The sequence below is a fragment of the Natrix helvetica genome, assembly GCF_964273705.1.
Source record: "Natrix helvetica genome assembly, chromosome: 1".
Classification (NCBI taxonomy): domain Eukaryota; kingdom Metazoa; phylum Chordata; class Lepidosauria; order Squamata; family Natricidae; genus Natrix; species Natrix helvetica.
The window spans coordinates 305,240,477-305,265,702 of record NC_138548.1 but is presented as its reverse complement, the minus strand read 5'-3'; the positions used below and the strand labels follow the sequence as shown (position 1 = coordinate 305,265,702).

The window sequence follows — 25,226 nt, the reverse complement described above, 5'->3', positions numbered from 1 at the left end:
ACTCAGTTCCTCCTGATCTTCCTGGCCTTTTTCTACCAATCATGTTCAAGATACTTTTACAGAAAGCCAGGAAGACCACTAAGATTGGAAATGGGGACCTCCCGGTCCCTCAACCTAGGGATCCAAATCTGGCAATGTTTTCTAACACCGCCACAAACAAGGAGGAGATTCCTGCCCTTCCCTTATTTCTAGAGGTGGTAAAGAACCAGTGGGCCCATCATTCCACCTTTTGCAATCCTGGTAGCAGCGATCACTGCTTCTACAATGTAGAGCAGGCCTTTGGCCAAGCTCTACAATTACCAGCAATCGATACCCCAGTAGCAGCCCTGGTGTCTTCCTCCTTCATAGTCTCAGGAGACGCTGCTTGGTTCCTGGGCAGAGAGAAACTTGTCATCACTGGTGTTGGAGCACATCTCGGGCACCTCCAACCATCAGGCCAACTAGCTGAGCCGAGCAACACTCGACAACGGCGAGTAGCAACTCCTTCCCGAGTTGTTCCAGAAGATCTGCCGGCAGTTCGGCACCCCGCTAGTAGATCTATTTGCTACCCCAGCAAACTCACAACTGCCGAGATTCTTCTCCCGCTTCCAGACCCGAACCACGGAGGGCACGGACACCCTCAGGAGCAGATGGCGCCAGGCTTCCTTTATGCCTTTCCTCCTATTCCCCTTATCCCAGGGACCCTCAGGAAGGTAGTGACAGAGAGGGCCCTGGTTTGCGGACCTCGTCCAGCTATCCGTCCCCCTCCCCCCATGGAGGACATCTCGGGAGGCGATAGCCCTGTGCTAGGGGGTTTTCATCCACCCAGAATCCCAGTGGCTCCACTTGACTGCCTGGCACTTGAGTGGCATCTCCTGAGGAATGCTAACCTGTCCTCCAAGGTCATAGCAACCATTGAGGCCTCGGGGCGCCTGTCGACCACTCGGATCTACAACTCCACCTGGTTGGCGTTTGTCAAATGGTGTGATCCACTTGGTATCTGTCCAACTGAAGCTTCAGTGGCTCAGATTCTTGAATTCCTACAGAAGGGATTAGATGGGGGCCTCTCCCATAACACCTTATGTCGCTAAGTGGCTGCATTGTCCTCTGTTCTCGGGGGGGGGAGGGTAATTCCACTCTCTCTCACCTCCCCCTGATAAAGCTGTTCCTAAAGGGGGCAGCAAATCTCAGGCCTCCCCCAGTACATAGATTTCCCACTTGGGACCTACCCCTTGTCCTCAGGGCCTTAATGGGAGCTCCATTTGAATCCTTGCGATCAGTCCAGTTTAGATTGTTGTCCCTGAAGGTGGCTTTTTGGTCGCAGATGCATATTGGAACTGGGCACTCTGTCGTCCAGGGATGATCTACGCCAATTTCACCAGGATAGGGTGGTCCTTCGTCTGGATCCTACATTTCTTCCAAAAGTAAACACTCCATTCAACAGGGCACAAGAGATCATCTCGCCTAATTTTTGTGCTGCCCCTTCTCACAAAAGGGAACGTCTCTGGCACCGAGTGGACGTCCGCCGTGCCTTGCATATCTACCTCAGGCGAACGTCAGAGGTGCACAGATTTATTTCAGCCTGGGTCCTTAGGAGCTAGGGTATCTTCGGCCACTATTGGCAGGTGGCTGAGGCAGGCCATCGTGACGGTTTATAAAGCATCCAATTGGACCCCTCCCACAGGGATCACTGCCCATTCCACTCGGAGCGCCACCATCACGGTGGCATGGGCCACCAGGACCCCATTTGAGGACATTTGCTGGGCGGTCGCTTGGTTGTCTCCGACCCCCTTTATCCACCACTATCAGCTAGATGTATTTGCCTCCGCAGAGGCATCCTTTGGACGCAGGGTCTTGCAGCAAGTGGCAGCAGCCCCTCCCCCTGGGTCCTAACCTTTTCCTCCCTGGGACTAAGCTTTGGTATGTCCCATGCATAACTCCTCCCTCGATTCTACTGGAAAAAGAATGTTGGTTCTTACCTGAACATGTCTTTTCAGTAGAATAACAACCCACCCTAGTTAGCGTTAGGGATGGGCCAGGTGGAGGGTCGGGAGGTCCCGTGGTCTGCTTGTTTTTGCAGGTGCAGTCCTTCGACATCAAAGAAACTGGGAGCCAATGGGAAATGGAGGAATATTATAGAAATTTCCCTCAGTGTATGGACCAATCAGGCTATGACAATACCCATGTGTAACCCCTCCCTCTATTCTACTGAAAAGGCACGTTCCGGTAAGAACCAATGTTCTTTCTATGCAATCATAAAAGCATGCAATTTCCATTTCTATTATCTTTATGTTATTTTACAAAGCATTGATGTAATTCCAAAGACATATTTAAGCAAAAGCAGTGAGGCAAGTAATTTTAGATGCAGTTACTGAAATCATTATGTGAAATTCTTATTGCCTTAAAAAGACTTTTAGGAAAATCTATCAAATCAAAGTCAGTTTATTTCATGTAATAAGATTGGAATTATCATGTCTATCCATTCAGCTATTCTATTGTTATTAACAGATATGAAGTATGGTTTTCCTTTCTTATGATTAGAGTTTCTTTACTTAAATATTAACCAAATAACTATGCTTCTATACTTTTCTGTATTCCAGTTAGTCAAAGTACCAGAGAGGCATAAACGAATAAAATAACTTCAAACTTTTTCTTACAGGAAAATACTGTATTTGAGCACCTAATTATTTTGGCTGCTCTCTTCTCCATTTTCCCCAGTTCTATTATAGATATTTTCAAATATGATAACCAGAAGTGTACACAGTATTCTAGTGGACATGCCATAGATTTGTATATGGGTCATTACAATATTGAACTTTTATTTCAATATCTTTTCTAATAATCTCTTACATTAAGTTTTTCTTCTTCACAGTTACTGCATATTCGTTTTCATGACATAAGCCATGCACTATGAAATAAACACCTTTTTTTAAGCTTCAGGTAGTTCAGAACCAATCAATCTATATGTAAAGGTAAGAGAGTGGGGACATTATTCAAAGTGTTACTCCAGTTTGCTTGGCCTTTCATCCAGTTTAAAAAGAATTTTCTGGGGCTCTTCACTTTAGATTGCTGTTATTGTTAGAGCCCTTTGTGTGAATCCTGACTGTTAGTGATCATAGATATAAATAGTTTTCTTGGCAACATTTCTCAAAAACATCCTGCCAATACTTTCTTCCTATGGCTGAAAGAGAGGGTCTGATTCAGAATCAGTGAAGTGTGGTGAGGTTTATGGCTGGTGAAGCTGGTGACGTCATCAAATGATCATCATGAAGGGAGGACTGTGACAACTTTGATCTTTGCAAGCATGCAAGCAAAATACCACAGGATCACGGTGGCGGAGACAGCAACTCCTTCTGCTGTGCTGTGGAGAAGAGCCACACTGTGCTCCTCAGCGCTAGCCTCAAATCAGCGCCAGCCATGGTCCCCTTCCTGTTGGCTCAGGAAGGAGGGGAATGGGACCACGTGTGCAGGAGGCTCCTCAGCACCAGCCTCAGATCAGCGTGAGCCGCGGTCCCCTTCATGTTGGCTCAGGAAGGAGGGGAATGGGACCACGTGTGCAGGAGGCTCCTCAGCGCTAGCCTCAGATTAGCACGAGCCGCAGTCCCCTTCATGTTGGCTCAGGAAGGAGGGGAATGGGACCGCATGTGCAGGAGGCTCCTCAGCGCTAGCCTCAGATCAGCGCGAGCTGCGGTCCCCTTCCCCTGCACACGTGCTCCCATTCCCTTCCTTCCTGAGCCAACATTCTGAATCAGAATCATCCAGCTGATTTACATGTCTAAGGCAATTTGCAGTTTGCCCACTTCTAATCCAGCACCTTTAATCATGCCAAATGGTCTCTTATTTTGATTATCCTGAATATTTTATATCATATTTGGCCATATTGCATCTTATCCCTAAATCAAGATAATTTACAAACAGGTTAAAAAGCACAACTCCAAGTCCTTGATAGATTCAGTTTCTTACTTCCACCCTGTTTTTATCAAACTTGTTCCAGTTCAGCTGAATCCTTCTTGAAATGTGTCTAGCACTGAACAGTACATGAAGTCAGGTCTGATGAATGCAGAATAAAGTGAACAATTATTTCATATGATTGGAAATTATAGCTCTGTTGATGCAGCTTAAAACTGCATTAGTCTTTTAGGTAACTACTCTTTTGCTTCTATTACAAAGCTAGATATTCCAAGCTGTTCATTTTATTTAATTTCTTAAATGAAGTACTTTATCTTTGTTTGTATTGCAGTTCATTCTGTTATTTTCATGCTGCATCTTTAACATGTCAAGATTGTATTGAACTGTATTATTATCTTCACGCTTGACATTGCCAAATAAGAGTCTGTCCCATAGATCTTTTCATTATTCTTTCACCCTCCATTAGTTCTCTAATATTTCAGTCAGATCAATTATGCTTTTCAGTACATCCCATTTTGCAAATGTACATATAGATAGGTTTACGCCTAGTCCTTTGTATTCAAAACAAATAGCTCTTTTCTTCAGCAATTAACAAATCACTATTCAAATTCACAGTTGAATTTTTTCACCAATCCACTCTTATCACCTAACATTTTCTCCTGGGTCACAAGATTTCAGAATGTCAACAAGTTTCTTCCAAACTCATCTCTGGTTCTTTCATTATTATTATTAATTGAAACATAACATGGAATTATTACAAACCTGCACATTCTTAATTTCATACAGTTGTTGTTCGGCCACTAAATCGTGTCTGATTCTTTGCAGCCACATGGATTATAGCATGCTGGCCTTCCTGCCCTCTCTTTCTCTGAACTCGAAGTTCATGCTCATTGTGTTGATGACACTACCTAGCCAGAGTGCAATAAATGCAACTTGTAATTACAGTTTGTAATACATGTCATCTAGATCAACAGTCATTATTAATCTTCACTAACTAATTCAGAAGTAAAGAGTTGAACATATTTGAACTGGCAAAATGTCAAAATAGACTTTTTTATTTTTCGTATAATTTAGGAAATATATTACAGAAAATAATAGAAATGTTACTTTAAAATAATGTACGTTATTATAGTCTCACTTTATTAATGATTCCATAAGCAACATAAAAAGGCACTGTTTAGAATAACATTAAGGTTGTTTGATAATTACATAGGGAACATTGCTTCCAGGTTGGGAGGAATTCTAAAAGAAGTTACAATACATTCATATAATTTTGGCTCTGGGTTAATCTGTCAGAGAGAATTAATCTATTCTTTGTCTTTTAAATTAATTATATCACTTTGAAAGAATGTACATTTATCTCCCAAGTGTCATGAATAGAAAAGGGCCTATTTTATACTCATTTGGGGGAACTCAAAATGAGGGGTCCTTGTTCTGTACACCGAAGATGTTACTTGAAGATGAAACATATGCAGGAAAACGACCAAGGAAACAAGCACTCAGAAAGCCCCAAGAACCATACAGTTCAACTCCTGAGCTACAAATACTCTCTTCTATCAGAACTCAAATATGAACTTAACAACAGAGAGCACAGAGAATGTAGTATCCTCAACAAAAGTTTTGAGTCATGCAATGAGCAGATGAAGATACCCAACCCATTTCTTTTTAGTGTCAATTCTGCAGATAGAAAGGAAGACAATGACACCAGCAAATCAGTGTTACCTACCCACAGAGCTTATTACTTGATTGAATGCTCATTTCTGAATGGAAGGGTAGCTGTCCATGGTTGATTGTAGTTTTCCTGAGTTCATTACAGCTTTGGCAGATGCCACATGGTGTGCACAATAGCCAGGAAGATTCAAGAGCAGATTATTAAATTATTGGTACCTAATTAAAATATTATGTACTTGTTGCATTGTGATAAGCAGAGGGGGGAAAGATGCACCAATTATAGCATTAGGGGAATAAACAGAGATGGAATGTATGACTGCTTACATTACACAAAATGTTCTTATAACATAGGGTTATTGAAATGATCTAGAGCAGTGAAGGTTCTCAACCTTCCCAATGCCGTGACCCTTTAATACAGTTCCTCATGTGGTGACCCCCAACAATAAAATTGGTGTCTCAATTCCTAACACCATCGAAAATATGTGTTTTCCGATGGTCTTAGGCGACCCCTGTGAAAGGGTCATTTGACCCCCAAAGGGTTCCCAACCCACAGGTTGAGAACCACTGATCTAGAGGCTTCGGAGCAACAAATAAATTTTGAGGGGAAAAAAAACTTAAATACGAGAGATGCCCAAATCAGGAAAATAATTCCATACGTAAGGTCTACAAGGGAACATGGGCAGTATCCTTTCAGTTAGGATATAACAGTTGTAGTGACAGTTGTGATGCAGAAAGAGCTAGAGAATCAGAAAGGAATGCAACATGATAAAGACCAGCCAATTTTGATTTGTTTATTCCTAATCATTTTTTAAAATCTCTGTTCTATGAGCTCTAAAGAATGTACCACAAAATCTGACTGAATGATTACATGAAGATTTCCACCAAGAATAAAATAAATACAGTATGTCACTGAGGGTTTGACATAAATGAACTAGTCGCTGCAAACATAGATGATGCTTTCCCTTTTCCATTCTTTACCTCAATCAGAAGGTTTGTCGGGTTGCTTTCTGTTTACGTGAACTATGTCCTTACCCATGGTTTTATTACATTTAAAGAAACTGGCATGAGCTGCTTTATTAATACATAGATGAGGAAATTGAAATTCTTGGTGTGAGAATAGATTCGTGGACATGAGGGTGTTTGAGATTTTCTAGTGGTCAGCTCCAGCCTAATTTTGGACTACAACTCATTATAGAGCACCAATTAAGAATTAGAGTTGGAATGTGAACTGTCTTAGTGGGATAATTTATGCTTGGAAAAGGACAGTGCACTTTCAGTGATTGTCAGTATCATAGCCATACATTAGTGTTGGTTCCATTTTTACTAATATGTTGAATGGCTACAGAGGGAAGGATTTCTTTTTTTAAAGGACATTTTTTTAAGTTTCCCAACATGATTGGATTGATTGGACTCTGCTAATATTAATGAAGTAAATTAATTTAAATCTGACTACAAACTTTGTGTGCTGTGTTAGTGTAAATCTAGTAAATCTGTAGTATATTAAGCCCTTCAAATCAATGAAATGTGTATGGATTTAACTTTGCCTAGACTGTATCAAATATAGTAATTTTCTTAGAATGGCAAATCTAAATTCATACATTTTTCATGAAGCGTTACTGATTGTTGAGTCCTTAAATCAAACTAGGTGCAAATAGTCCATGGCTTATGAACATTCGTTTAATAACTATTCAAAATTATGATGGCACTGAAAAGAGGAACTTACAATACCCCCCCCTCTCATCCCATTCATGTTGAAGGCACCACGTCCGGATTGAAAGGATTATATCACCGTTGCATAGGATGTGCCAGTGAGGGCTCCTTTCATGTCCCCATCAAGGAGCTGGAGCAAATGATGGGAGCCCACTTGTCTATGCAACAGCACTCAGGTCTTGAACACAAGCTCACTAACCATCATCCTAACTATATGAGCACCATACTCCATACTTACTAACAATTGATTCTCATAGTTACAACCATTGCACCATCACCACAGTCACATAATCAAAATTCAACAGCATAGCAGCCAGCATATGTTTACATTAGTTGCAACATACTGAGATCATATGGCCGTGATGGCGAACCTATGGCACGTTTGCCACAGGTGGCACGTGGAGCCATATTTGCCGGCATGCAAGCTGTCAACTCCGGCACGCATGCGTGCACCAGCCAATTCATTTTTGGCCTTCCAGAGGGCCATTGAGCCTATTTTTCACCCCACCCCACCCCCAGGCTGAGGAGGCTTCCTGAAGCCTGGGGAGGACAAAAATGGCCTCCTCCTCCCCCCAGAGACCCTCCGGAAACCAGAAACAGATCATTTCCGAACTTCTGGTTGGCCCATTGGACCCGTTTCCCCCCCCCCCCCAGGCTTCAGGAAAGCCTCCGAAGCCTGAGAGAGGCAAAAACTTCCCCCAATTATTATTGAATTGTGGGTGTGGGCATGGGCATGGGTGTGGACATGTGCACACACACAATTTTGGCATGCCTTTACAAAAAAGTTAGCCATCACTGTCATATGGATTTCTGTACTGGAAATTTTTTATTTGGAAATCATCCAGAGTCACTGTCTGTGATTTGGGTAGCCATATACATTTGTTTAATAAATATATAATACATAAATTTCCACTTGTGACCTTCCCAGGGGGCTTCTGACGAACAGATTCAATGGGGGAAGCCTGAATGACTGCATGACTCACTTAACAATCATTTGATTTATTTAACTATGGTAGCAAAAAGATCATAAAATTGGACAAAACTCACTTAACAACCACTTTGCTTAGCAACAGACATTCCAGTCCCAGTTGTGGGTGTAAGTTGAGGACTACCTGTAGGGATTGCAATTTTGTTACACTGCTTGAAATTATTGGGTGTTCCAGTTATTAGATGTCTAAGTGAGATGGCAGAGGTCAACTGTTGCCAGCCTGCCCAATTATACATTTATGTGTTTTAATCCAGTCCAGTATCTGTGAGTTGTTCTGTTACAAATAATATAGTTTTCCTTTAGAAATATCTTAATACTCAAATCTCATAACATTCAATGAATGAATGAATGAATGAATGAATGAATGAATGAATGAATGAATGAATGAATCTGTGTGTGTGTGTGTGTGTGTGTGTGTCTGTGTGTGTGTGTGTGTTTGAAATATTGATTCTATCAAAATTTGTATAAGATTAAACATACTGTTTTGGTACACATGTCACAAAAAGAACTATCTTGGAAATACATTCTGAATGAATAAAATTGAACGGAAACCTATGGAACACTTTACTCATTATAATCTGGCTAATGTGCAATGCAGTATTAGAAATTACAATCCATTTCCCATTGCATCTTATTTGCAAACGTCCTGGAGTAGCTTAAGATGAAATAATTAGAACATTTTTGTTTGTGTGCTATAGGTAAAAATGGAATTTTTACTCCTTTCAGAGGTCTAAGATGATGCAGGTATCCACTGCATCCCTTGATAACAAAAAAATCAATATAATAATAAGAATGCCAGTTTTCCCCATAATAGAATATGTGTCCAAGCTACAAATAAGGCATTTGGCCTGAGCCACATTTCAGCAACATATGAACAAAAGCCATGGTTTCATGCTGAAAAATTTTTATTTATAAAACCGCTAGCTAAATTAAACATTAAAATAAGTACTTTTAACACTGCAGGTAATTGAATAATCCAAGTGGAGGATTGAAAAACAGCTGTGTCATATATTGATCGGTCCATTTATCATATAATAGTAAAGTCAGGGGGAGTAGAGTCAAATTTCTCTTATCTATGTAGACGTTCTATGGTAAATCAAATGAAATTCTTTGGAATATTGCCGTAGTGCTCAGTGCGGTGGGATTTTCAGAAAAAATAACTGCAATATTATACTTCAGAGTGAATTACATTCATTATATGTATCAGCAAGCAAACCTGTTTCTGTTTTGCTCTAGCAATTATTTTAGTTAGTAGAAGCATGGAGTGGTAGTATCTCACTCTAAAAGACTATAACAACCACATCACTTGCTTAACTTCCGATCTGATATTCAGTCCCAAATTGGAATTACTTGTGCTGCATATCAAAACATAAGAGGCACAAGCTTCAGAAGGATCTAATTTATTCCTAACTATTCTCCCAATTAGCCAATGAAGTTCTTGCCTAAGGGTAGTTTGTATCATGAACAAAAAGCATTTACAAAGCATGGGGATGCTTTACACTTAAAGCATAAAGAGAAATCTGTGTTAGATGTCTTGATTTAAAAAACACATCAAACATACACATGCAATAGACACAGCAGTGCTTAGCAAAAGGTAGATAAAACTTTGTGTCTCCATGTTTAGTAAAAATACAAATAAGTATAGCATATTTAATAGAAATCTGATTTCACAATGCAGCTGTTTGCTTTGCTTCAGAAATATAATAGATGAGTGATCCAATATTGTGGGAACAGTTTTAATTGGTTTCTATGGCCAAGGGTAGACTTGAATTTGAGGATGCCCATCCTAATCCAATACTGATACAACTTCACATAGGTGTATGGTTTTGGCTTAACGTGTTATGTGAACTCATTATAGTTTGACAGTCATGATTTAAGTCTTAAAGCAAGGATGAATCAAATCATTTGTGTTGTATACCTGGATAGTGGACTAAAATGCCTACTAAGCTATTGATTTATCTTGAGAAGGTTTTCATGTCTTATGATGTATGATACCTAGAGTCACTAGTTGAGATGGGTGGCTATATAAATCAAATAAATAAATAAATTTAGGTTATTACTCAAAATAAATTCTAAAGTTAGCAACAGAAGTGATTTTTTGAGGTCATGGATACACTTTTAAAAGAATAGTCTAAATAAAAACTTAATTGAACAAATTTATTTAAGCAATTAAAATGAGTTAAAGCAATATTAAAATTAAAAATGAAAAGATTGTGTAAACTATATATTTTACTTTCTTTCAAAATAACTTCAAACTATGAGGATTGTTACATAGCATTTTGAATGAACCATTGATAACATACAAAAATACAAATAAAGATTTAGAAGATATGTTGATCTGTTTCTTACTGGGATGGGCAGACTTTCAAATGACATGTTAAATTTTGTCATGACTCAGAATCACCTTTTCTCAACCTAGCATAAGAGTTACTTTTTGAGGGTAAATAGGAATCACGATATGTGACATAGACAGGCAAGACTAATAGTCACTTCAGCATACTTAATAAAACTTAATAAATTATAGTTTGTTATATTATGTTAATTATTTAAAGGAAGTAACTAATTATCAATTTTTCATGCTTATTTTTTGTGGCATGTTTTTCCTCCCCAGGTGTCCATTAGCTTTTTATAGCATCTTTTGTATTACATTTGTGCCAATTCATCACTGCCTCTACTGGTATCCAATAAATGTTATAAAACTATGAAAGAAGGAAGGGAGGTGCTCATAAAACATTGACCGGTTGTATGAAATGTAATTGGTATAATAAAATCCAAAGTAACTTTTTAAAGTAACGGGTAACTTTAATATTAAGTCAAATAATATTAAGTCAATATTATTTGAAATGGTTACTTAACTTTTCTGCAAAGTGACAACAAAAGGCAAATAATGTACTTCTATAGTGCATTTGTTGCCAGCTTTCCCAACCCTACAGTGGAGTTAGAATTGTGGTTTTCAATCAATTATGGTTTGGCTTCAACAAGTTCCCTGCATATTCTTACTAGACGTATGGTAAAATATGGGCTAATGGTGTCACTTTTAGTTAGATGTATATTTGTTAATGGACCACGACACCTCAAACTCCCACCCCCAAAAAACTATTAATGATTCATCAATTTGGAGATATATACATGTGGGATGCTACAGAATTCTGTCCCAGAGCTAGTGTAGTATAACATCTGTATGAAATAACAATGCCATGTTTGCCTTAACCATGCCTAATTTTAGGCACTGTAGGTTAAAATTATCAAGAAACTGGCAGATGTGCATAAGAAAAACAATATGAGAATCCATGTCATATGAGGGATACTGAATAATACTGAAGGACTGGGAAGTTAAATGTATGCTTAATAAATTTGTTTTGAATAAGCGGATGGGTTCAAAGTACAAAAAACTATTATAAATATTAAGATGAAGATTAAAGGCATCAGCAACTTTTTTTGTTCTTAAAAGTTTATACCCATGGGATTATGTTTTTTTTTAAAAAAATAGTTTTTTTCATGAAAATAAATAAAGCTTGCATCCCATCCTTCTGTAACATTTATTCATAGAATGCTTCTGAGCCCCACAGAAGGGGCTCAGAACACTAGGCACACTGAGTTTCCAGTGGAAATGAAGAAAAAGGTTTCAGGGAGTTATCTCAATAGTTTATCTTCAGGAAAATTGATATTTTATAATTTGATACACTTTCAGCATTGGCATTTTGTGGCAATGTTTATGACATAGTCTCAGGATTCCTGGTGTGTTTACTGGCCAAGAATATATGAACAGAGTGGAATTACCTTCATGGGAGATTTTAAGCATGCTGTAACAGTAAATTTTCTCTGTAAGCAGGTGTATGAGCCAAATTAATTTGAAATCCATTCCAAATCATAATTGTAAATTATCTCCCCAAAAGCTAATATGACTTTGGGCTGCATCTAATAGCTTTGGAACAGCGTTCTGCCCTCCAGAAATGTTGGAGTATAATTTCCATATTTCTCAGTCAAAATATGCATGGGGGGGGGGGGATTCTGGGACTTGCAGCCTAGCATTTCTGGAGCGTGCAGAATCAGATTTCTGAAGGCTTGTCAGAAGCTATATGGATGGACAAAGAAAAAACTTACTCATACCTCATTTTTCAAAATCAGATACATTCTGTCCTATTCATTCATATCTGCTTAAGTGGATTTAGAATTGCTAAAACCCAAAATCTATTCCACTACGACATAGTTAGGGTAATCAGTTTGCAGTTAACAAGCGTTCTGTAGTTATTTTGTTTTGAGTTTTAATTAACTTTGGAGGACAGTGCGGCCAAAATGTCGTTATGAAACATAAGAGTTATATCGCAAAGAAAAGAGAACTCAAAAGAAAGGGAAGGGAGGAAAAAGAAGGAACGATCTCTTTTTCAAAATAGCTTCAAGCCGTTTCAAGCCAACAGTTGTTGCTATCAAAGCGAAATTGTGTGTGTGTGTGCGTGCGCGCGGGCGCGCGCCTGCCCGCCCGCCGGCCCGAGGAAACAGCCGCTACTAGGGTCGCCGAAGCTGCTGAATAGCGAAGTCTGAATGTCACTATTAATAGTACTGCCTCCACTCTTTCCGTCACGTGAAAAGAAGCAGGGGGAAAAGTATAAGTGGGTGGAGGAGGAGGAAGCGGGGGCTGCCGCTGCTTGTGCATTTTCCTCCTCTTCGAAGTCACATGCCTGCAATGGCCAGAGAGGACGAAAAAAAGCTTGCGCTTTTTTTTACTTCACCCCGACAATGTTCTATTCCTGGGGTGACTACCGCCCTCTCTCTTTTTGTCTCCTCACTAGCCCTCGCCTTGTCATTTGCTCCGAAAATCAATCTCTGCTTCACAAGATAGCCCCCCCCCCCGCCTCAATCTGCCATTGGTATTCTCAGCTCGCTCGGTTGGCGGAATGGATGGATGTGTGAGAGGGTAACTGAGTGAGGGCATGCGCGTGCACAGGCGCGCGCGCTGTGACTGGAAAAGGGTGGACCTCCGAGTGCTCGTGCCTTTCCGGACCCCCTCCCCCCTCTCTCAGCACTCGCTCTGGAGACTTAGCAGGACGCTTCTTGGTGCGTCCTCTAGTTACTCTTTCTGCAGTCTCAGGGCAAGGCGAAAGTGGTGGGCGAGACCGGGTGGGGGTAAAATATGCTATAAACTTGTGTGGGGGGTCCTCTTTACTTCTCTCCAGCCATGTGGTGCTTGCACTGTAATTCGGAGAGGACTCAGTCATTGCTGGAGCTGGAGCTTGACAGCTGGTAAGCCATTACCGCCTATTGGAAACAGCATGGGTTTTCGTAAAGCCAAACGACCAGTCTGGAGGGGAAGGAATTTTTTCCCCCTTGTATTTCAGTAGCAAATTTCAGAACAGCTTTGTTTAGTCCTGAACGATGGTTTTGTGTGATTAGTGGAGAGAGAGGGAGAGAAAGAGAGAGACTGAGGCAGTGTGGTTAAGAAAATGATCAGCTGCACATCTAAATACTATTCTGGTGACACAAAGGGTTTCAGTGTTTGGTCTCACTGACTGTTGGGTGTTTTTTTTTACTGTAACAATTACAGCATTCTTGGAAGAAATATTTTCTAACAAATATAAGAAATAGAACAAATAATAATGTATAAATGACAACTCTTTATTGACATCAGACTACCTACACATAGACAGAAAATGTGTAAGCACATATAGAATACATAGTGTAGTATTCTCTTGTCTTTTAGGCTGAATTATATCCAGGCAAGGATTTATTTCAGAATATTATATATTCTATAATGTTAAATAATCTGTTTTAAATGTTTTGTAAAGGTATCTTGAGTATAATAAGTGTAGCTTTTTATCCATATCTATCAGTTAGGATACTTTTATATTTAGTAGTACACATGTTTGGTTTCAAAAACAACACTACAGCATTTGTATCTGTCCTTTAAGGTTAAGATGTATAGCTTAGTCATTTGAACATGGAGGCAAAAGTTATTTAACTCTAAAGCAATACTATTGTTTCAATATGGCAAGAGCTGCAGCTTATATTTGTACATAATTGCATTTATATTATCACCTTCTCCAATTTACTTGAACACAGAACCTTCTTTATTCATTTTCATTATTTTAAAAAAATGACATGCTGAATGTAAATGCACATCACTGCATTTCAAAAGCCACAATCCAAAATGCAGTAAATGTTGAAACCAGTTGGAGTTACAGCTGTGTAAGCACTTAGAATTTGGAATAGGATCTTTAGAAAAAGCTACTCTTTATGGTATTAACCACCTATTTGGAAAAAGGGTGTGTAATACTGTTGTGTTTATTTTGAAGAAAAAAGCACAGTAAAGAGGATTTGAAATTCAGAATTGGGCTACTCAGAAGGAGAATTCTGCTGAGCAAATAATGAGAGGATAAAGTGCCTGATGCTTCTGTTAACAAGACTATATGCTGCACTTTCAGAGAGAAGGAATATATAAGCATTGTAAGATTATGTAGTGTTTTGGGCTAAGTTTCATAAAGATGTTTCAAGAGTGTGTGATAACATGAACATAGAACCTGCCTATGGTTTTTTAAAGCAATTGTGTATTTTCTGAGATTATAATAGCAGTAGCAGAGGACAATTGTGTGAGCCCAGTAAAAGACATAGCTGTTGTATTCCTGCTCTTGGCATACTTGGAAGTGGGCACAAATCAAGTACAAAGTTCTGCACTGCTCTGTTGACGTTCCTTATTTTGCTGACTTGCATACTTCCTACTTAGCTCTGGAAGTAAGTTAACAAAAAGCAATTTTGAGAAGGGGTGACTACTGCTTTCCAGCCAGTGACTGCCTACAATTTACTCAGCTTTTCCCTATCTAAGGATTGAATGAATGATGGGTGCCATTCTTCACCTATGAAGCAAAAGTAATGTCCAAATAATAAATGATCTTACTGATCTGTATGGAAGAGGAAATAAGAACAGCTTTGTAAGTTGTTACGTGGAGGATCAACTTAGTGACTTATCTGATCACTTATTGGGTTTTCTTCCAGGGCAGGGGGAATGAGAGATTGCTGTTTTTTTCCCTTTGAGTTTTCATTCCAAATAAGTTAACTTAAGTACTCTTTGATATAGCCCAGTGAAAAGAATAAATGCTCTGATTCCAAATGCATTGCGTTAATTCTTCATGCCTAAATTGGCATTGTATGAGAAAGAATAAAATAAGGAAAATTATGGATTAGGTTGCTAATCTACCATGTATGTAATCAATGAAGCATGGGGATGGAGGGAGTGGTCTGTTGTCATCCATGAGTCATTGAGGGTTCTCAGAGGCTCTGTGAGGCCTTCTGGTTCAATTTGGGGTCCAGAAAACAGCTGGGATTGCTTTCCCTGTATTGCCTTCTGTAATCCACAGTGTCATCCCTGCTTGAACTGCTGCATTCCAGAGATATGAAGTTTATTATCTATCGGGCAAGAATGAGTCTGGGGCAATGGAGGAGTTAATGCCCTCCATGGATACCGTAGACCAGGGGTGTCAAACTCAATTTCATTGAGGGCCACATCAGAGTTGTGTTTAATTTCGGGGGAACGGAGTGGGTGAGGCCAGGCTGGGCATGTCCAGCTCAACATCAATCATGTCGGGGGCAATTGTGGTCGCCCAAGTTCTCTGCAAGTGAAAACGGGCTTCCAAGCTCCATTTTTGCCTGTAACACTTGCAACCCTCTGCCAGCAAAAATGGAGCTCAGGAGGGCCGCCAGTAGCCCTCGCGAGTTCCATTTTCACTGGCAAACGCAGAGTAGTGCAAATGGGTCTAGAGCATTTTTGGAACTGCTGAAAGGGTTCCTGTCGTCTACAATTTTTCTGGAAATCCATTCATACTCCCGCACCATTCAAGGATGTTCATCCCAAAGTACATAGTTAAATGTCTGTGGAGATTCTCATGTAAGAGACAATTTGATAAAAATGTATGCTTTCTGCAGAAATTTTCAAGAGCTCAGAAATGAGATTAGAAAATAATGAATCCTAATGATTACTCTTATTACAGAGAAAGCCATTTCTCTCTCTTTTTTTTTTAACAAAAATGGTAGTAGCACTAATGCAAAGGATTAGTGGCTGAGAAAGGCTTTCTACAAATTGTCATCAATACATACTTTCAAGTAGGCCTGTTATATATTAAATATTAGATAATGGTATTTTGCATGACCTTATCTCCTGAAATAAAACTGATAGTATAGTAGCACAATTAGGGCAGTCTGCACTTCCCCCTTTCCAAACATATCAGTATAGGCTACATATTTGTAAGGCAAAGTAGGAGGAACCTTCAGCTGAGGATTGGTGATGGATTTGGTGATGGAAGTTGGAAGGATTGCAGGATTTTGCATATTGTAAAGCCAGATTTTATGCCACGGCCAGCAAAATGTAGGTTCAAAGCCAATTTGCTTTCCAAATGATAGGAAAACATAATAGGAGGCTAAATAAAGGTGCAAGGGCTTCTGTTGTTTGCTAATGTAGATTTCAATGTATAGTAGATTCTATGTTGGGTCCCCAGAAAAGTCCTCTTTTCTGATGAGAGCAACTTTTGCATCTCATTTGGAAACCAAGGACCCAGAGTATGGAGAAAGAATGAAGAGACCAATCAAGCACAGTAATCCCATGATCATTGAACCAGGTTTTGGTGCTTTTGGCAAAAGTTATTCTCATCAGAAAAGAGGACTTTGGACCACTGTGCTTCATTAAGACCAGGGTCAACGCAGCCTTCTACCAGGAGATTTTGGAGCACTTCATGTTTCCTTCCACAGATGAGCTTTATGGGGATGCTAACTTCATGTTCCAACTGCCCACACTGCCAAAAGCATCAAAACCTGTTCAATGACTATGGGATTACTGTGCTTGATTGGCCAGCAATCTCACCTGACCTAAACCTCATAGAGAATCTGAGACATGAGACAAAACAATGCAGAAGAGCTGAAGGCCGCTATTGAAGCATCCTGGTCTTCCATAATACCTCAGCAGTGCCACAGGCTGATAGCGTCCATGCCACTCTGTATTGAGGCAGTAATTGCTGCAAAAGGGGCCCAAACCAAGTACTGAGTACATATGCATGCTTATACTTTTCAGAGGTCCAATATTGTTCTATGTACAATCCTTGTTTTATTGATTGCATGTAATATTCTACTTTTTTGAGATGGTGGATTTGGAGTTTTCATGAGCTGTACGCCATAATCATCACAATTATGACAAATCATGGCATGAACTATCTTGCTTTGCATGTAATGAGTCTTATATACTAGTTTCACCTTTTAAGTTGCATTACTGAAATAAATGAACTTTTGCACAATATTCTAATTTTTCGAGTTTCACCTGTATATTCCTGTATCAGGTACTTACCATGTAAAAGGTAACAGAGTTCACAGTTGGTAGTTACTTGCTTGACTGAATCATTAAAGTTAACCCTCAAGTCAGTCATAGAATTAGCATAATTGTCCAAATAGAACAAGTTCTTGTCTGTTTTGCAGCTTTCTCTATTCTTAGGCCAGCTATAATTCCCATTTGTGTCAATTTATAAGAAATCCTGCTTGGCTCCTAAGGAAATGCATAATTCATTTTGAAGGATGAAGATTCAGTTGGATTCCCATTATATTTTTGTTGCAAGAAAGTGACTATCTGGTATTGGTAGGCTTGGAACAGCTACAGCTACTTCAGCTATAGCTGCTATTGGTTTAGTTGGTTTAATACTTATAGAGAAAGTGGTGCTTTGGTATATTTTGTCCCACCTCCTGGGCTTACTGATTCACTATTTGAGTTATCTGGTCCTTCTAGATTCTGATACTGGAGTAAAGCAGTGGCAACTTACCAGCAGTGATTGCAAGAAGTCATATCTACTGTTCAGTTTGGATCTTATGATATAGGCATAACTGATGAAAATAGGGGAAAATAGATATTGTTGTCAGATGTCTTGCTAAATATTCTAGAGATTTTACTATATATTCTAAAACTTGCTTACCAAACAATACAGAAACACCAGATTGAAATTAGTTTCCTTTTTGAGACAAGAAGGTCAAAACCTATATATGTGCTTTGGATCTAAGATTCAAATTCTAGGCCTTTTCTTCCTGCTCTTTCAAATCAGTGCAAATTTAGCCTCACTATTCCTGGCCTTGAGATTGAAAGGCACCTGCTCAGTGTTCATGGAATAGTTCTGTTTTACCTGGGAACTGCTAGGTCAGTGTTGGCGAACCTTTTTGGCACCCCGGGGGGGGGGGGGAATCACCGGAAACTGGAAGAACAGCTCCCTGGCACACACTTGCAGATGCGCTGGAAACTAGAAGAGCAGTTCACTGGCACTCATGGGCACGCCAGGAAGCTGATCTTCTGGTTTCTGGCATGCATGCACCCATGAAGACCGGCTGGCCAGTGCGCATGTGCATGCCAGAACCCAAAAGAGCAGTGGGTGATGGCTGGTGTGCCCGGAGAAATGCCTCTGAGTGCCAATTCCGGCACACGTGCCATAGGTTCACCATCACCGTGCTAGATCTTTCCTCACAAACTTGTAATTCTTATATTCAACATTGTTTTTGAGAATACTTGTATTGTTTTGTTCTCCAGTAAAGCCAATAACATATACCAAAATATTTAAAAATATTAAGTGCAATAGCACTTAGATTTATATACCTTTTCACAGTGCTTTACAGTCCTCTCTAAGCGATTTACAGAGTCAGCATATTGTTTCCAACAATCTGGATCCTCATTTTACCAAGGGATGGAAGGCTGAGTTAACACTTGAGCCGGTGAGAATCAAACCCCTGGCAGTTGGCAGAATTAGCCTGCAATACTGAATTCTAACCACTGTGCCACCACGGCTCTTTCTTTAATTGAAACTATGATTGCAAGAATAGAATACTGTCTGTAAAAGAGTTACAATCGAAATGCACTAAATTAGAATCTATTGTAATCTCCATGACAATCAATGATTTCATCCAAATGCCTCACAAAATTTTAAGTAGGGAAGGAAAGAGCACCAAACCCTGTGGACATCATCTCCCCAATCACCCCCAACTGTAAAAAAAAAACTCTTGAGGAAGGTGATAAACCAGCAAGCACTGTGCTGTCCACCCTCGATCCATGTTCCGCCATGCCATCTCTATTACCAAAACCCAGTCTCCCAACACCAGGGACCAGAAACTTACCATTGGCTAACCAGGCATACCTGGGAGGAAAAGTTGGGCACCCCAAGGCATTATAGCTTCATCAGCTTTAAATGCCATTAGGATAAAATTCATGACTTATTAGATAGATAAAAGCAAAATTAAACTGAATTTAATTGATATTGGATCACCAGGGAATGTCATTCTGCATTTAGATCACCCCCTTAGGGTATTTGTTGCTAGATAAAACAAAACCAAATACTCTATAATATTTTTATATGCTAGGTTTACCATCTTTTGGAATAGCTGTAATTAAAAATAAGCTTACAATTAATTAAAGTTGGGCTTGATTCTTGGTGACTATATGAGCAAATGTTTACTTTCGACCTCTCTTTAATAATAACTTATAGGCCTTCAAAGAACAAGCACTTTAATCTTATTATTAGTTGTGTTTTAATTCTCAGCCTTACTTTTTTTAAAAAAAAAATCACTATTCCCTCAGTACATGACCTAAATATGTGAGTTTCTGTCTATTGATCATTGTCACATGAGAACAATCAATCTATTTGGGCATATAATTGATTGGATACTCTTACAGTCCATGGTACTATTAGTATCCAACACCTAATCTGAAGGCATTGATCTGCTTTCCCTATTTCTGAGTGTCCAACTTTAATAATCACATGTTATCACTGGAACAATTGCTGTTTTAATTATTCTGATCTGTGTTAACCAAGAAATACTTATCTAAGTTTGTCATTGCTTCCCTTCTTAGGATTATCTCTTTACTTCTCCAGTTCATACTAAATGAGCTGTAAAGAACATGTGTGTGACTATGAATTCAGGAGCAGATATGACAAATAATATGTTGCTATCCTGATTATTTTATTTAGGATTTTAGAATTGGATTAGCGATACATCAATATATGGAAATATTTGAATTCGCAGGAAAAAAGGGTCAGATTCATATACAGAAATTGAAGATCGTATATGTCTGGTTTAGTCTGCTCTTCATATGAATTTATTGACTAGTATATGAAACCAAATGCAACCAGGGTTTTCTGAACTGTATCTTTTTTCAACATTCATGGGACTATGTTAAAAGAATAAATCAAAACTTGAAATGCAGTAATTCCTGCCATTCCTTTCTCCTGCTTGTATCTCCCCCACCAACAGCTGTGTGTATATACTTTACTCTTCTTTCAGGACTATACTCAATGGTATTTCATGAGATGAAATGTAATCCAGAAAAGCATATGTGATAATATATTGGTGAGCCCTTAAAGTGTATCAAGACTTTTCATTTGTATAACTTCTTTATTATACATTTTCTTTTTGATGAAACTATTTGGAGCTCTACATTCCCTAATAATGAAGTGCTTTTTTTCTTTCCAGGAAAGATAATTTTAAAACTGTTTTGTTCTGTTTCTTGCACTTTTTCTTAAAACATTCTCTTCCTTGCACTCTAATTTCCCCAGCAACCAGCCTTGGGCTACATAGCCACTCAAACTCTGCCCCACTTTTCCGTTTGTGTTTAATAAATGAAATGTAAAATGCTGTTTATCTTCTCTTCATCTTTTTCAATCCTGATTGATTATATGCCATAAATATGGTGCCAGCTTTAACAATCACTTACATTCTCTAAGTTAGGAATAGAATATTTAGAATTGGCTTTGAAGAGTTACTTAAGCTATTTATGTTTTATAAATGAAGGATTAGTTCTTTTTTTTTTATTAAAAGAGTTTTGTACAAACAAATTTTCCCCCTTTTCACCCCCCCTCCACACAATATAAATCTCATACAAATGCTATACCCCCCCAACCCCCCCGCAAAAATTCACATTCAAATATTATACCAAACACTTTACCCCCTCCCCTCCCCCCATCTTAAAATAGATTACTCATAACCCCTCTCCTCCCAACAAAGACTATATAAATTACTCTTAAATTAATAATAACACATTGATCATTTTCTAAGCTAATTTAACATCTATAACTCTTAATATAAATTTCTCCTAGCCTAACAATGTTTCATTAGTCCCATCTTCTAATTTATTCATACATATATATTGCCCCACCCTCCACCCTAACCCTCCCCCACCTCCCACACAAACCCACCCCCCTGACTTCCGCTGTATAGCACTCTAACAATTCCAAACATCCCATATACTATTTAGTCTGATCATCTATCGGTCTAAACATTCTTACCTAAAGGCTAGATAATAACTCCTAGTCTGGTATTTATTCTGTATATAATCAATCCATTTTGCCCATTCCTGTGTGTAATCCTCCTGTTTCTGAGCTTTTAAGAAAGCTGAAATTTTTGCCATTTCAGCAAACCCCGCCACCTTCTGAATCCATTGATCAATTGTCGGCAAAAAATCTTTTTTCCAATGTTGCGCAATCAACAACCTAGCTGCTATAACCATATACAAGGCCAATTTTGTTTCCCCTTTGGTAAAATCCTTAACTATACCCAATAAAAACATTTGTGGAGTGAATTGTATTCTTTTCTTAAATACATTCTGCATAACCCACCATATTTTTATCCAAAAAGCTTTAACCTTGTTACAAGTCCACCATACATGAAAAAAGGTAGCATCTAGACACCCGCATCTCCAACATTTTGGTTGAACATTTGGGTACATGCATGATAATTTTTTAGGATCTAAATACCATCTGTAAAACATTTTATAAAAATTCTCCCTTAAATTCTGTGACTGTGTAAATTTAACATTCTGAACCCATATTTTTTCCCACGTTTCCAACATAACCACTTCACCAAAATTCTGAGCCCATTTAATCATACAATCCTTAACCAATTCACTTTCTGAGTCTCTTTCTAACAGTACATTATATATTCTTTTAACTTGTTTTGGACCAGTCTCTTTTATCTGCTTAATCAGTTCCACTTCTTTATCCATAAAGCCGACCCTGCGATCTTCTTCCCATCTCTTCTGAAGCTGTATGTAATGTAACCAATTTAAAATAATTCCTTCTTCCAACAGCTGTTCCAAAGTTTTTAACTTCCATTCGCCCCCATCAGCAATAAGCACATCTTTATATAAACAACCCCCGAGTGACTTAATATTCATAATCCCCATGGTGTCTGCAAGATCCAACCAAAGCGGTATTTTATAATCCCAATTGGGCCGGTGCTTCTTCCATATTCTCATCAAGGCACTACGGAGAACATGGTTGTTGAACACTTTATCCACCCTGTCTTCATAAAAAAGATATGCATGCCATCCCAGAACAAGATCATGGCCTTCTATATTGGGCAATTCCATTTTTGTTTTCCCGAACCAATCTGCTACATGCGTTAATACCGCAGCTTCATAATACAATCGAAGGTTTGGGAGTCTGAGGCCGCCTCTTTCACGTGTATCTTGCATAATCTTCATCTTTACTCTCGGTTTTTTCTCCTTCCAAACAAATTTATTTAATGTTGTTTGCCAATTTAACAAGGTTTTATCTGACTTGAGCACCGGAATCATCTGGAATAGAAAGATAAATCTAGGTAGAATGTTCATTTTAATTGCTGAGATCCTTCCAAGCAAAGACAATTGTAACTTTTTCCACGCTTCAAGATCTTTCTGTATCTTTTGCCACAACACTTCATAGTTATTTGAGAAAAGTTTTGTGTTTGATTCTGAAATTTGTATTCCTAAATATTTAACTTTAGAAACTATTTCAAAACCTGCTAAACTTACAAGTCTCTTTTTTTGAGTCTCTGTCATGTTTTTAACCATCATTTTCGTTTTGTTTTGATTTAGTCTAAACCCAGACACCATGCCAAATTCTATTATGATATTTTTCATCTGGATTATTGATTTCAAAGGATGTGAAAGGGTAACAACCAGATCATCGGCGAATGCTCTAGTTCTGTATTCCTTTTGCCTGATAGCTATGCCATCTAAGGATTTTGAGTCCCGAATTGCGTTCAACAAGACTTCCAAAGTTAAAATAAATAACAATGGGGATAATGGGCAACCTTGTCTTGTGCCTTTTTGTATCTCAAAAGTTGTTGACAAATTTCCATTAATAATAAGTTGTGCATTTTGTTGCTGATAAATTGCTCCAATCGCCTGCCGCAATCGTGGTCCCATATCCACCTTTTCCAAAGTCTTGGTTAGAAAATTCCAATTCACTCGATCGAAGGCCTTCTCTGCATCCAAGAAAACCAGCACTGCAGAGATCTGCTTATTCTTATCAAGATAGTCAATTAAATCTATGAGTTGCCTTACATTCTCCTTCATATGTCTGCCTTCAATAAATCCTGCTTGATCATGATGAATAATCTCTTGAATAACCGGCATCAATCTGTTGGCTAATACTTTAGCAAATATTTTATAATCTGAAGAGATATCGGCCTGTAATCCTCTGGTTTCTTTCTTTATCTTTAGGTATCAATGAGATAAAAGCCGCTTTCCATGAGGGAGGTATTTTACCTCCTTGTTGTATATTACAAAATAGTTGTGTAAGATATTCAATCATTTCCAGTTGTAAAGTTTTATAATACATTGCAGTCAAACCATCAGTCCCTGGAGCCTTAGCTAATTTAAGTTGATTTATAACTAAAGTGATCTCATCAGCGGTTATAAGACGTTCCAAATTTGCCTTTTGAAGCACAGAAATTTTTGCAACCCTTTTTCCTTCCAAAAAATCATCTATTAACTTGTTCTGTATATTATCCTGTACATATAGCTTAGTATAATAGTCCACAAATGATTTTTTAATCAGCTCTTGTTGATATACCATCTTCCCTCGAAACTCAATTTTATCAATAATTCTGTCATTCATATTCCTTCTCAAGTATATGCTAACCATCTACCAGGTTATTAGCGTTGGCAAAGGTGTTATGTTTAGCAAATTGCAAATTGGTTTGCTGTTTGTTCTGCTATAAGCATCTGAAATTGATCTTCAACAGCTTTAGCGCCATCTGGAGCGCCTGGTCATTCGGGGTTTATTATAAGCAGCTGTTCTTTGCGTTTTATTTCATCTTCCAATTCCATTCTCCTTTTCTGTCTAATTTGTTTGTGTTTAAAGTTCATATGTATCAGGACCCACGCATATAAGCTTTACTTGCATCCCAAACTATTTTCAATGGGAGTGCCCTTATTCATATTAAAACTGAAAAATTCCTTCATGTGTTTTTTAAGTTCATCAACATTTTTTTCATATCTAAATAAATTTTCATTTACTCTCCAAGACCTTCTTGGCCTCATCCCTAATTCAATTTGTAACCACACCGGACTATGATCGCTAAGTGACCTGGCGAAAATCTTGGATTTCTTGGCTTTAGGAAGTAGATCCGGTGTTAACAAAATGAAATCAATCCTTGAAAAGGATTTATGTCTATCTGAATAGAAAGAAAAATCCATCTCATTTAGATGTTGCGTCCTCCAGACATCTTTTAATTTCAAATCGTCTTGTAAATCAAAAAAGCCTTTGGTAATTTGGTAGTGAATTTCGTCTTTGTACTCTTGTCTATCTTTGGAGAAATCACTCCATTCCAATATCTCCCATTATTAGAATACTCTTAAAGTTCCAGTCTAAAATTTTTAAATGGAGCATCTTATAAAAACTTTCTTGGCATTGGTTAGGAGCATATATTCCTAGCACCAAAATGGAACCGAAGTCTGTATCAAATTGAATTGCTATATATCTACCAGCGTCATCTGCCTCTATAACTTTAGTTGAAAATCTTTTATTTATATATATCACCACACCATTTTTCTTTACCAAATCAGAGGCAGCATAAAATGTTCCCAGTTTTGAATTCACTAAGTACTTCTGGTCTTGCAGCCTAATATGAGTCTCTTGAAGGCAAACAACATCATTATTAAATTGCTTCAAATAATAAAATATTTTTTTCCTTTTTTGTGGGG

General features: G+C 38.5%; 1 protein-coding gene across 10 annotated transcripts in view; it reads left to right on the top strand.

Annotated features, from left to right (window-relative positions):
* IQSEC1 (IQ motif and Sec7 domain ArfGEF 1) overlaps window positions 1-25,226 on the top strand; it is a 333,281-nt gene that overhangs the window by 236,072 nt on the left and 71,983 nt on the right. The window contains exon 1 of one of the 10 annotated variants that reach the window (XM_081968712.1): window positions 13,362-13,498. The exons of the other annotated variants lie outside the window; for them this stretch is intronic. Coding sequence (XP_081824838.1) covers window positions 13,434-13,498 — 65 coding nt within the window. The 5' untranslated portion in view covers window positions 13,362-13,433. Of the gene's footprint in view, window positions 1-13,361; window positions 13,499-25,226 lie in introns of those variants that run through there. 10 annotated transcript variants of the gene reach the window in all.